Source organism: Empidonax traillii, unplaced genomic scaffold (assembly GCF_003031625.1).
Source record: "Empidonax traillii isolate 1590-97213 ecotype Southwest subspecies unplaced genomic scaffold, ASM303162v1 scaffold21:size2437335, whole genome shotgun sequence".
NCBI classification, from domain to species: Eukaryota; Metazoa; Chordata; class Aves; order Passeriformes; family Tyrannidae; genus Empidonax; species Empidonax traillii.
Genome location: NW_020955214.1, coordinates 1,975,696 through 1,990,740, shown reverse-complemented (window position 1 = coordinate 1,990,740; position 15,045 = coordinate 1,975,696). Strand labels below are relative to the sequence as shown.

The 15,045-nt window shown below is 35.4% G+C and overlaps 1 protein-coding gene across 1 annotated transcript in view; it reads right to left on the bottom strand.

Annotated features, from left to right (window-relative positions):
- The window catches only part of DDX10 (DEAD-box helicase 10), a 165,823-nt gene that overhangs the window by 130,149 nt on the left and 20,629 nt on the right, over positions 1–15,045 (bottom strand). Inside the window, exon 10 of the mRNA XM_027900658.1 lies at positions 6,593–6,694. Coding sequence (XP_027756459.1) covers positions 6,593–6,694 — 102 coding nt within the window. The remainder of the gene's footprint in view (positions 1–6,592; positions 6,695–15,045) is intronic.

The following is a 15,045-nucleotide window of genomic DNA, read 5'->3' as shown; positions in this document are numbered from 1 at the left end:
TGAGATTAAACAGGTTAAAGAGCTTCTCAAGACTTTGATCAAGTAAATGAAGAACAGTGACTGTACTACAGAAAATGCCATTAATTCTAATAAAAAGATATGCAGGTCTTCTTCCAGATTCTGGATTTTTACACTTATTCTAGTGATACCCACATTATTGTAGTTTTATTTGCCCAGATCTTTTCTCATCTACTTCTGGTTTTGATCTGCGAGTGCCACGCAAGTGTATCATATGACCTACCAAAGCTGGTAGGAGGTTACCCCTCAAGCAGAGGTCAAAGATGCACAACTACCACATTTCTTAATCTGACTCTGGCTTCTGTGTGCCATGTCACGCCATGCTGTACATCAAAACATAGCCTCAGTTGAAGGAAGTCACGGGGGGGGAGGGGGAAACAAAATCATACCTCTTCACATGGCAGTACGTTGGTCTAAAAAATATGACTGATGAAAATAATATGCAAAGGAACATTTTATAGTCTTTTTATAACATTATTATGATTGTCTATTATTCTTACTAAATATGAAAAGCATAGATATCAAACTTGATTCCCTCATGATTTTAATTTCTTAACTCAGTTCAGACACATCCAAGGGAAAACTGTAGTGTACACAAGCTCTGTTTAGCTACAGTTTTCATGAAAGATCAAAAAAACTGAGTTCCAGTTTCCAGCCAGCCTATAATTGGCTCTAAAAATGTAAAGACATAAGAAAAGAAGAGGCATGAAAAACTGAGTGGGGGACAAACTGACCAACAAATCTTTGAAAAATAACAATACAAAAAGTAAAGAAGGGATAGCATGAGTAACAAAAAAAAAAAAAAATTAACATGAACAGCAGTAGTAAAACAGTCCAGAGAGGTGTTGGATTTCTGCTAAGTTATAGGAAAGTTATTAAGATATGACCTCCCGGCCCTTAAATTAGCCAGTGCTTTTTTTCCCTTGTCTTCACTCAAAGTGGCAGCTGCAATCAGACAGCTAACAACAACTATAGGACAGTCCAAGCTCACACCAGAATCACAAATCACGGGATAACAGGTACTCAGAGAAACCAGCTGGGTCAAAAGAAATTTGCTCCACAGCAACTAGAGAAAGTAAAAGCACTTGGACTCGTAGTTGTATGTATTCTTAAGAATTCATCAGAGACAGATTTAAAAAAGTCCTATGAAACAGGTCAGTTAAATATAGTTCTCATTTTTAAAGGGGGGGGGGGAAGAGAAGTTGTTAAACAATTACCTTTCCCTTGATATCAAAAAAAAAGCCCAACTTGTAAGGACCTAAAGAAAATGAGCAAACACACAATGGCTAACACAGCTTAGCCAGCAGCAAAACATGACTCAGTCTGATTATCCCCTGCAGCAGCACTAGCAAGTTTAAGAATGGGAAAGAAGCAGCAGATGTCATATTTGGTGTCAGCAAAGCATCTGGCAGTTGTACATTCTCATAAACTAGGGAAACAGTCTCCATGAAAACTTGTAACAATGCAAACTGTCCGTGTAGCTGTACTCAGAGAGTAGCTGAGTGCGCCAACTACTCACTGTTATCACTGTCACACTCAAAAGGCACATCCAGTTCCAGTTCTTACCTGGATCCACTATTATTCATTATTTTCTACGACTTCCACATTGTAGGAATTAATTATTGTGGAAATAAGATTCATTACTTATAAGAGACTATATGTTACTGAGACTCCTGCAAATTGGAGTATGTATATATGTATAATGTAAGAAAATGCAGACAAAATGTAGGAACATTTTGTTGCCTTCACATAAATTTTTGAGTAATTTGGTTGAAATTTGAGAGAAACAGGTTTGAAAAAGACAAGAATAACGCAAAATACTTCAAAGCATGTCAAAATAATGTGGTATAAATCTAAGCAATGTTAACCATAAATATGGTGTCCCAGGCACATTTTGAGTTTGTGTTTGTTAATAGAACGTGTAAATTTGCAACACTGAATATTGAAAAAGAGTAGAAATACTGGATTGTGTCCTCTCAATACTGTATTATGACAGTCATCCACTGTCATCTTCCTCTCTTCCTCTGGAATTCAAAAAGTGAGAAAGCTGGTCATTGTTAAATTGGATTTTGACTTCAGTGAGTTTGCATGTTATTTCTTTCCGAACAAATAAAACTCTTCACAATAAAACATATGCATGTGACTATTTGGAGAGACAAACCTAAAAGCTAAACACTTAGGTGAATTATTGTAATTTATAAGCTTGCCCGAATAGCTAAGAACTAGTGAGCTAGAACCAACCATGCAAAGACTAGAAAGGGATCTTATTACACTGCCTGTCATTTTAAGTAGGCTGTTTCTTTTTTTTCTTTTTTTTTTAACTCTGTGATCACACATTTTACCTTCAAAGAGCAGTATAACTTTTGAAACTGCTGTTTGCCTAGCAGTTGCATAAATAGCCACAATTGACTGTGCCATGAAGTGAACACGAACCCAATTTGTTTGGTCATACAAACTGATCAGAGAGCACTCTCCAAATTTCCTGGTTGGTATGTAGTTTGACTTCCTCTCATTTTCCCTGTACCAGGATACAAACACTGTTTCAACTACATATTCACTTTTCCCCACCCCTCTGCAAGGCAGAATTTAAACAAAAAAGCTCAACAATCACCAGAAAGATCACACTGCCATGATGGAGCAAAACAGTTTCCATATTCCACCCAGCTTCCAAGCAGCAGCAGGTTTTGCTCTGTGCTCTCAGTCTGGAATGTGGCTCCCTATGGTTACACTAGACAACCTAGAAGGCTGGAGAGAGGAGAATGAACTGGGACCCAAGAAAAGCTGCTCGGAGTTGCCAGCCTCATACCAGCAGGCCATGGACAGGTGCATAACCACACTGGTTAGTGACACCAATGTACTGTCCTACAGCAACAATGATAATTGTGAGGCAGCAAGTTTTAATAAACCCCCTAGTTTTAATACTACAATGATGTGGAATATGTATCCAAGTATTCTCCAATGTCAAAAAAAAAAAAAAGTGCTTTGTTGTTGTTTTTGCTGGCTTCCCCCCCCCAAAAAAAATCACTTTTTTGGTCAGAATATTAAAGAAAGCAGTATTACATCATGGATATCTACATACTTAGACTTGCTTTCATAACCTTTTCTAGACACAAAATTTGTTATGATAACCCCTGGAGAAGCAGTTCTTGTCTTACTACCCAACAAAATTGGATGTGACAAAGTAACCTCCAGGTATTATCAAAAATAATTTCAGTTTACAGCTTGCATGTACAACTTTGAAATTACAGACTCCTTAAAAAAGGCTCATACTATTTAATACTCTCAGAGTATCTTTCTGCCATATTTGAATGCTCTAAAATACAGTGTTTATTACTGCATATTCTTCATTTTCCATTTCTGTTTGAACAACAAAAAAGTTACATATTGTTGAAAGCAGTCACAGTAAATTGCTAGCTCGTGCTGACTAGAAATATTTGGTGTACTAACAACCTCTACAGGGAGCTTAGATTTAAAACTGAAAATTAAGAAAAGAGCATAAACCCCAGTCTTTTCAATAGGTATTCAGGAAAATAAAGTTCTTCCTATTTCTCCCTTCAAATTACCCAACTGTTTTAAAAGCTCTCTCCAAATGAAACAAAGAAATACCCAGAGCTGTGTGCAAGTCAAAAAATATAAAACAAGGAAAGTAACAGAGTTCTTGTGACCACTACACCAGACAAAAGCTTAACAAGAACAGCAAAACAAACAGTTCAATTGACAAGGATGTTTTGTAAACAAACTTTTCAGAAAAAGCTTTAAGAATGAACTTCAGAAACTTGGAAGAGTTGGCAGTGAGCAATGCTCATTATCTTCTAACTTCCAAGTCAGAATTCTTGAGAATCTATAGTTAGATGAATAAGCACAAACACCACCAGAGACTTCAACAGAAGACCTGGAACGTGATCCAAGGGTTGATGCAGCTTCTTCAACAATTTATAAACTGACAAAACACACCAGGGTTGTACTAATTGCAAAACTACCTATAAGTGAATGACCTGAAAAAACCTGTAGTTAAAAACTTTTAGAATTAAATTGGTTTGCAACCCACAAGTAACTGCATGTATATTTTTCAAGGATTTTAGTTAGTCTCTTCCAAGTATCATGCTAAATCTTTTAAATCTTAACCACACTAGGCAGATAATTCCAAGTAAAAGCATTTCACTTCATTGTGATGTTACAAATACTATTAAGGTTTGTTTTGCAGATTGAAAAACTGCATCTTGGAGCAGGGTGTTAAAATATATTATCAACCAAAAGCCCTGACTTTTCTAATAATTGTATTCCAATTAAGAATGTTCCTTAAATGTATTTATTATATATATGCCCTTCTGGCTTGGTAAAAGAATGAATTTTTGGAGTGGTGTTAAAAAAAAGCAGAGTGTTTTTCACTGAAGTCATATCAGATTAGCAAGGATATGTTAAGGTATGTAGCCACAAATGTCTCTCCAGAGAGACATCTAACCTGAATTATAAATAGAATATGCATTTAAGGGGGGGGGGGGGGAATATTTGCCCTATTAAAATTGGATTATTATCCTGGTACAAAAATACCTAATTCTATTTACATAGATAAATACAGGCTAAAGGGGCTTTTCTAGCATTTCCTATGATAAGCTATTCAAACAATTAAAACATTACTTGAGAAGTTAAAAGCTTAGCTGACAAAGAAAGGGGAAATACTTATGCTATGCATAAGATCAGACATTCATTTACTGAATATAAAAATAAGATAAATTATTTGAATACCATTTTAGGAAGGAAAAAGATGAAGTTTGGAAAAAGAGACAATTTGCTGCAGTGGTTATACAACAGATCCTATTAAAGCACTATGATGCTTAAGGGAAAACTTCAGTTTCTTAACTAATATTTTCCACATTCAGTTGGTGGGGGTTTATTTGGTTTTGCTGTTGCTGTATGCTAGGGCTTTTTTTAAAGAGCAATGTAAATGAAACCTTTAAGGGCACTTAGACTTCTGGTAGTTGTTTGACTGCATTCTAGTCCTTATTTCCCTGTTTTAGCCAAACTTGTCTTATTTTTGAAGTTTGTGCATGTTCTACATGGATTCAATACATGTGTTTGACCAGAAAAGGTGGATTTTCTTCACTGGTTGCAGTGTACTCAGTTTGTTACATAGAAACAGTATTCACAAATGCAGTTCAGCAGTGCCTCTGAAATAGCACATCCTATACATCAAAAATGCTTTAAAAAAATAAAATTAAACCTTAACTCTGGCAAGCGCTATATGCATTGTTTCTATTCTCTGCAGAAATGATAACTAATTTTTAGCAGATCTGAAGATTTGAGAAATGAGGTGTGATAACCACCTAAAGTTTTACCCTAATTTGAATTCTTCTCAAATACAATTGTTCTACAGACACTTTCTTCAACAGTTAATTACCTTCCCAGTTTAGATACCTGTATCTTCATATTCAAACCACAGCATTTCAAAGCAAAACAGTCTTAGTTTTGCTCAGACCCGTTTGTACAGAAACTTACCATTCTACTTCGTCATCTTTCTCTGATTTCTTCCATCTCTATTCTATGATTTTTGGCATGGTGTGATCTGAACTAGGAAAGTATTCAAAATGGAGTCAGGCTCATACCCCATTTTCTGGCTTGTTTTCAATTCTTCTTCCATGTTTTCTTCATATTATCTTCCCTCTTTCAATTTAACATTAGACTCAAAGAACAATGAACTCCTTCAAACCTCACAGTTGCTAAATAAGAAAAAACCATTGATTCTTTTAGCAGTCATCTTTTTTTCTAATATTTTTAGTTAGGGGTTCTGTCTTTCGTAGATTTCCATTACTCTGCATATAATATAAAATGGAAATATGCTTTTTTATTTTCACATGGTATCCTTATATGTCTTTGCAACTCCTTCAAAGTCAGTTCTATTTGTATAGACAGCATAGATTTTTAAAGTTTTTCATTGGAATACTCTCTCTAGTATGTAAAATGACCATTCAGCCACATATTTTATTTGCTGTCCTTCAACCAGCTGATTTAGAAAGGTCATGACAAATTAGAGAAATAGTCTAGAACTAAACAAAAGGTAAGAGAAACAAAAATGATAGCAGGTATGAAAAAAAAAGAAGAGGGACAGAGTAAAGACATAATTGTTTACTCTGCAAAAGAAAATAAGAGAAAGAGCACGATAATGTTCAATTACATAAAAAGTAGCTGCAGAGAGTAAGAGAATCCATCATTTTCCATATATTCTTGGCACAGGACAAAAGAAATACTTAATTTAATATACTTACAAAGCTTATCAAACAGAAGAAAAACGTGTTAGTGGTAGGAACTGTTGAGTATAGACAAGACCTCTTGGGGAAAATTGTGAATATATTTATTGGTATCTGAAAAGAATGATTTGTGCAGCTCATCCTGCCTTCGGGAATGGCAATGGAATAGGAAACCTATCTTTTCCTTCTACAGCACTATCAAAACTAACTGATTTCCCTGGTTTGTCCAGCTCCAGGCAATTCAAGTACTTTATCAAGATTGTCATAGACATCACACATTATTCTTGTAGAAAGAAGGCTGAATAACAGACAGGACATTAGTCACTTACTTTATTTCACTGATAGGTACTTTCCTCTGGGCCAGCTGTTCCACCATGCCTTTTTCTTCTGAGGGCAGCAATACTAACAAAGCTTCACCACCTTCTTTGTATCTGATCAGACAAGGGGGAAAAAAAAAGGAACCTCAAGCAAACACGCAAAAAATACATTTTTTCTTGATGTTTTCAAGAACCAGTGAGAATTTACATTTGCTTCCTTATAAGCAGTCCAAAGAACTGACAAAAATCCTCACTTAAAAAAAGGAAAAGATGCAAATCAGTTAAGTGACTTGCCACTACCTCCACTTGAGCTGACTTCAAAACTACACCTAGAGTCCTAAACATCTGGGCCTATGACATCGATTCAGATCAGTGGATCTTTTCTTCCCTCAATTTGAAATATTAGTGGCAACCAAATGGCACTTGATCAAAGTTTACAGTACTAGAAGATCCAGCTACTTCCATCCACCCTTTACTAATAGGCAAGGCTTAACATGGGTAAAAACTGATTCTCCTTTTCACATATTGTAAGTCAAAGAAGGGAAAAGAACAACTCCTCCTTGCATGTTCAATAAAAGCTACTCTTCTAACAGGTCACAGAGGCATCGCCAAAAGAAAAGCATACAAACAGGAGCTCTTTCATTTACAGAAGCAGTTTCCAGGTGCAAAAGAAAAGATACAATCAGACTGATCCGGTAAGAACATATCTAGAATTCATTCTTCAGTGCACTTAACAGCTGTATCAAATGTAAATGAGCTGGCAATTACTCAAGATACACGGTTGGCAAAGACATAAAAATTCTGCCACTTTATTCTCAAAGCATCTTCTTGTTCACTTTCCTCTTGTGTAAGAACATTTCAGTTCCTACTTTTGGCAAATTCAGTGACTTAAGGACGCTCATGTAGAAAAAAATACCCGATAGCATTACTAAAGAAATGACACAACAGTTACAAGTTCTACTGAAGAAGCAGTAATGATGAGTTTGCATGCATTATCAAAGTCTATACCTACTATAACACATACACTGTTTCTTCATTTATATTTACATATTTATGTTTCTTCCTTTATTGTAAGAGTACAAATTGATAGGACAACATTGCATAAAGTCCTTCATTAGGAAAAAAAATCCAACTAAATTTCAGAAATATGCCAAAATTGGAAAGAATCTGACAGATGAGAGCAATGTGTAGGACAAAGCAAAACAAGAGTGGTAAGTTACCACATAGAGCAGCTTTAAATTCCCTTTTCTAAAGAGGTCTGGAAGAGCAGAAGGATGTTCTCAGGCACATCGAACAAGAATCATACCACTAACTAAAAAAGTCATTTCAGGTAGAATATAGGGAGCCCACGTTTCTCCAAGCATAAACAGTTGGCAAAAACAGTACCGCAGAATTGTTTGAAAACTATAAACACTATCTGTCACAGCACAGTAAGCAATGCAAGCAGTAACAAAATCTGCAGTTAAAACAGTCTGACAGCTTTTATTACAGCTTTCTGCTTTCATTTGATGAATTTGAAAAATCACAACAAAATGCTCTTGGATGCCTGGGATTTTTTTCCCCCACTGCTCTCTCTGTACATGACGGATTTGGAAACTGACTTTTAAAGATAATTTACAAATGTTTAGTAGATGCTTTCATCATGAAATTTTAACCCTTACATTCTAGATTAGGAAATAAAATTGATACCAGAGGAGAGTCTCTGTCACATACCAACCTCATATCAATTTTCTGGTTATAAATGTATTGATAAGACTACTTTGGTACCATACAAAAACTGCACTGACTTGATCTATTTCATCAGTAGACCTAAAATGTTCTTAATGCAGAAATATCAGCTTGTAAAATCTTTCTAAAAAAAGGGTTCTAAAGCAACACATATGCAATTTGTTTAAGGCAATTTATTATCTTTTCCAACAGCACAAGTCACTGCTGATCAAATAACCCGTGAATGTTTGTGCCCTTTATACAATAATAAGTTGGTTGGTTGGGAATGAGTGGCTTACATAGACCAAGTACACCTTTTAAGAAAGCTCTGTATATTTCAACCCAATCAAATTCCACATGATATATCCACAATGCCTGTCAGACACAGACACTACCTGAACAAGTGATGAAATCCTGAAAAGCCACTGAACCTCAGACAACTTTGCATTTTTATTGTAAAAACTGATGATCGTAATACTAAGAGAGCTAATTATTCATCAAAAGAACCTTAGCTTTCAGAACACCGTTAGAAAGAAGGATGAAAATATTCTCTTTTATCTACCAGACAGTAACACAGAGATAATACTGCTGCCAATACCAGTTTCATTGCTTTAGAGTACCGAATAACACACAGTTCTGCTCTTCTCCTCAAAGCAGATGATGCGAAAGGAAAGAATTCCAACAAAAGCTTTGTGAATGATCTGATATATGGAAAGAATATGTTTAGTCTCTCAACAATCTTTACCATTTGTCAAGAAGAAAAGTCTTGACTGTACTATATAAACCTCTAAAAGGGATGATTTGTTCAGACTCCTTGAAGTTAGCCAAAGGCATGAAGTGATTTGTTAGTTTTGTTGCTTGTGGCATTTCTTACTGCAGTGTGTCTAACTTAGCATTCCTAAATTGTTTCATTATCATATGTCTTTTATTCAGTGTGGAACACACTGTGAAGGGCCACTGTCATTCAAATCACAGAAGGAATACTCATCAAGGGTCAGAGAGTGCAGATATCCTCTCTACAAGCCACAAACCCAAACTCTGGAATGATACAGTACAGGAAATTTCATTCTACATTTGTTTTGCTTTTATAGCTTTCCTGCAGTATCCACAAGGGCGCTCTGAAAACAGGATGCAGGATCACATAAACCTTCATTCTGACCCTTAAAAAGTGGCCTTGTGTTATTAGTGCTAAACTCATTATATGCTGAGTCAGTTGTCTTTTCAGAAAGTACAATCCTAAAGGCACATCTCATAGATAATTCACAAAAAGAAAACAAGCATTTTATCCAGTATCTATGGACAACAACTATTTCACTGCTTACATTAAAACTTGCAAAGCCTTTATATAGATAAAGTAGTACAGTAGCTAAGTAAAGAAACAATCACATGAAAACAGACAAAAAAGTGACAGGTTTTCAAACACCTACTAAGAAAGAAATCAAAAAATCAAAAACATAGGAATATTTCTCAGAGCTATGCCTTCAGAAATTCCAATGGACTGAAAGACATCTGGTAGCTACTGAAGCAGTGAAATCCTTTTTCTTACATGTTTTGGAAACATTCTCTTTTAAATGCCAATAGTTTAAATATATTCGAAGCTATGGAGGAACAATCTTTGCCAATTTTTATCGTGTGTGATTTAAAACAGACAGTTTAATAATAATACTGTTCTTCAGAGCTAAACATGAAAATTAATACATTACAGAATTAATAAAGCTAAAAACAAAATCTGAAGTACCATCTGGGAAGGTTTGTATCTGTTCATTATCCCCAGTGGACATTTAGGTAAAGAAAGTAAAATGCAGCCTATAAAAAAGCAGTTGTAGTTCAGCGGAGTATTATCATATTTCTGAAAAAAGAAAAGAACCACCTCGTAATGTGCTAATGAGAAAACTATGGTGTAAAGATAATCTTAAAAAGGAAGGCTGTGGTGGAAAATTTAAGTTTTTGAAAGTGCTCTCTCAATGTCTTTCATACTCAAAGCTTCTATACTGGCAAGCTTAGGAAAGCACAAGCTACTAAAAACTGGCATAAACAATAAGGAAAAGAAAACATAGATCTGCCCAAAATTTCTTTTCATCACAATGCCTAAAACATGGGAGAAAAGAACATTCCTCAGTATCCTCCAGGAATAAAATTTTCCACTAAAGCAAACAGAAAAACATTTCCATAATTATTTTCAGCAGACAGATAAAACCTTTAAAGCTTTAGAGATAATAAAGCAGCGAAGAATCAATCTAAGCTACTGTAATTCTTCAGCAGGACTACTCCTTCTGCAGATGAGAAGACATTAGGAGAAGTTCCCTCCACTCTTGCCAACTGCATCCTTCAAGCTAAAATTATCACCATCACACCAAAACCAAACATCTGTCCTAAAATGCTAATTCACTCTTGTGATTTATTATTCACTAAGTATGCACTTCGACTCTGCTGAACAAAAGCAAATTAAAAACCTCAAAGTAATCAAACGCTCTTGGACTGTGTAGTAATTGATAATATTACTTATCTTGTCATCTCCTCAAGGTGACCAAGAAACTAGAGCAGGGACTCATCTTTGCATTGTGATTTTAACAGTCTCTAGGATACAAGACACAATTCATTCCAGTTCTATGGAAAATTGCATCTTACTTGAAGAAAGCCTTTGGGGGAAAAAAAATTCACATACTTCTAGTTCATATCTGCCTTATTTTCTAGCATCTTCTGGCTTCAATACTTGTGAAAAAGGCAAGTAATTTCTCTGCAACTCAGTCTTGACTTACAAGCGAGGAAGCTTTAGCACTATAAAGTAAAGGGTAGGAATGTTACATTTAAACTGACTGCAGATGAGAAAAAGAAAGCAAGCACCAAAGGCAGGACAAGAAGGAAGTGGGATAAACTATTTACAACAATTTAGTACTGGCTAATTAGAAGTAAAGAAAAATGGTTTAAAAATGCTAAGAACACCATTTCCATAGCAAAGCAACACAAAGTGTTGCCAAATAGTTTCACTTCATACCAAAAAAGTCAAATAAAGTACTAAAATCAAGAGGACAGTTTACTCACCATGACAGAATCTATCTTAAACTTCTGCTAAAAACCAGTGAGCCAACAGCTGGTATCAAGCATGAAGAAGTATCATGGCAACAACCCAGTGAAGACAGGATGAGAAAAAAATGCTTTTCATACAGGCTAAATTGACACTCAACTGTTGCCTAATCTAAACTATCTTAATCCATCCTTGATCAGATCCAGTCAACAGCTGCATCTACCCCTGCAATACTATTAAAGCAAACAACATTACCATTATCACAAAGGCAACAGATAAAATAGATAAATAATAAATAAAAATGTACTGTGGTTATTAATCAGTTTCCCCTTGCCACGCAGCTACAGTTGAGCTTGTTCCAGCTACATTCGGAGTAATTCTACATCCTTGTCGTGACCATTGTAACGTACAGATCAGTCAAATGCACCACATTTTAACTGTCAGTGACATAAGAGTTACAGTGATACCAGAATAAAATAGGAATAGGAACGAACTGACTGATGGTCATCAGGCACCAGTGTTTTGCTCTAAGGCGGACATCCAGTAAGAAAAAAGGCATGGAGGGGGAACTGTAAGGATAACCTGCATGGGTATGCAGACCTTACAGGAAATGTTATACAGGCTGTCTTGAACAGATGCATTACAACATGTTTCCCTAACATCTGTATTTCAGAAGACATAAGTTGATGCCAAATTTCAAGAGAGTTAAAGGCAGTATTCCTCCTTCGTTTGGCAAGAAAAAACAATCTATTTTAAAAACTGGCAAAGAAGAAAACTGAGATGATGAGACAATCATAAAATTTGGGGGAGGAGGGTTGCAGAGATAAAGATACTTACATAACACTTTCCTGAATTGGAATATTTCCCATTACAGAAAACGCAATATAAATGAAGTGATAATGTTTCTGAAGATATTTACCACACACAAACATGCAGGAAACTGTAAGTATAAAATTTTTTATACTCTGGAGGTCACACATCTACCACCATACTCAAAAANAAAAAAAAAAAAAAAAAAAAAAAAAAAAAAAAAAAAAGTATTTTGTGGTTTTTTTTTTAATCTGTAACTTAAATGGGACTTTACCAAACTGACTTGATTAAAGATCTAATTTTAGCCTAACTGGGTCAGTAGGGATATCATCAACATATGTTGTCATCTCATCTGTCAAAAGACATAGAAGGACATAAAGGTATCCCTGCAAAACTTGTGAGCTCAAATCAAAGCTCATCCCTAAAAAGTCTTGCCTTCCAAGCCAACGAGCCACCTTCAGATACTTTAGCATTGCAGAAACTCTCCACAGTGGATCCCTTCAGAGAAAGGAAATCAGGCACCAAGGAAGCCAGATCAACTTCTCAACTGTCTTTCTCATCCAGATCTAATCTGGAGATTTACCAAAAGCAAGCAAGAGACTGCTCTCCTTAAAACATTAGGGTCAATAAGTTAAGCATTTGGGATAGCATCAAAACCCATATGCATTTTAATATACTCTAATAATGTATTTTCTCTCTTCTTCTGATGTTCTTCCAATGGACCCTTTGTTCATCGTACATGGTTGCCAAACAATTGATACAAAACTATTTAATAGTTACATCGACTGTGAAGCCAAATTATCCACCATAAAACATGATCATCTGTTCACTACACACCATTCACTCTTCTCTAAACAGAAATATTCTGGACCACTTGATTTTGCAACAATCATGTTCTTTCAGACTTTGCATATAATTTTAGTTTCCATAAAGAATCCAGAACAAGACAATTCCATCATGTGGAAAAACTGATGAGTAAAATACAAAAAGCACAGACTCCAGCTTCCAGAGCAAAGATTTACATCTGCAAAGACTTAAAAACCATAGCAGTGAATTGTTAGCTAATAACCTAGCAATCATGTGTAATATATGATGGATTAGAAAAAAAAGTCAAGTCCTATTATTTCTAGCATGTAATTTAATTTTTAAATTATTTTCTTTTTTTTTAATAAAATAACTACAGTAGTGAAGGAAAAATTTCATTGAAGCAGGCATTTGTGTTGTACTCTTTTAATATGAAGGAACAATATAAGACATCTATAGAAATATATCCAAAACATATCAAAATGGACAGTTTTATTTTGAATAGATCTGTTTCAATCTGATATACATACAAATAAATCTGTTCACCCACACACTCTCCTTCAAAAAAGAGAAACTAATATCCATATCTACCCCTTAAGGCCTTCCACAGAAATATAATAATTCATATTTTGTTTTAAAATTCAACTATTAAATCTGACTAGGTAATCTACCATTTCTAAACCTATTTCTTAAGAAAAGCAACAGTTTTAGGTCTCCAGGAGCGAGTTCAATTCAGGCAAAATTTTGTTTCCAATTACATTACCTTCTGGGCCTTCTGACATGAGGAGGACTGGCGAAATCTAAGCTTCAAACCAAGAAAACATTATTTTTCCAAGCACAAGAGCAAGAAAAATTTTATCTACTGTTTATCATACCTTCTACACTGCCATATTTCTTTCATAACACAGTAATTTGTTATTCTATTTTTTTTAAATTAAAAATGAGCACAAAAAATAAGTGCATATTGGAATTTCTATCCCATCCACAGGATCAACTGCCTCTTTTTGTAATTAATATTTTTCTTTAAAACAACTAAGCTTTGTGCGCTGTGAACTGAAACAGTGCTGTACCATCTACAGCAAGTCCTACCAAAGCAGACCAAAATAAATTTACAAGAGCTCAGAAAGTGTGTTTGCTATTCACAGCTGAGCAAACACAGCTGACAGACCGCATTCACTGCTGGATCCTTGATTCAGCCAGGGAGAAGAGCTCTTTCCCATGGGTTGTGAACAGTCTGACATCCCACAGAGTATTTTAAATGAACAACAAAACGTGAATTTGCTTCGGTTTTTGGTTTTGCTTTAGGTCACTCCTAATAGTTTGTCCACTTCTGTTTCTCCATTGCATAAATCTTAGTTCAGTATCCCCCCAAAATTATCAGTAAATATTGCTATTAAGTCAGAGATTGCTTCATAGTTTGTTTTTTCTTTTCCTCTGATCACTTAATATCCTTTTACTTCTGCTGTCCAGACAGTAGCCCACTTATACCTATTGCCAAGTTCCAAGAACCAATTGGGTTTTATTTGTACCACAAAACCACAATCCCCTTCATTCGGTCATACGGGGTCAGTGTCCCTGTTTGCCAGACCTAGTCACAAGAAATAATGGACAACAACAGGCAGTTGTTCACCAACCTTGTCCTGCTAGTCTTAGAATAAATTGAATTCAAAAAGGCCTTGGGAGGTTGTTGGATCCTACAGCCTAGACGAGAAGCAATCTGTTTTCTACTGCAGCTGTGCCCACTCTGCTGAGTTAAAATACATGTGCTTATTCTTTTTTTATTGCAGCTTACAGCATAGCTTCATGTCAGCAGGTAATAATCTTTGCCACTTAATTGATCAGTGTACAGGAACATTCATACCATTCCACTATTAAAAGAATTCTAAGAGATAACATGGTGCCAGTCAGTGTAACTGCAGCATCACAGGCCACTGTCAAGAAGGTAGCTAGGATACAGCGTTTAAATTTAGAGAATTTAATAATGTGAAATGCAACTTAAATGTGGTGTCAACAATTTCTTGTGACCTCCACTAGCAGCTATTTTTACTTAACTTGAGTTAGGATGATGACTTGACTGCAATATAACACGAGATGGTCTTAATACTGCATTTCTTTTTAA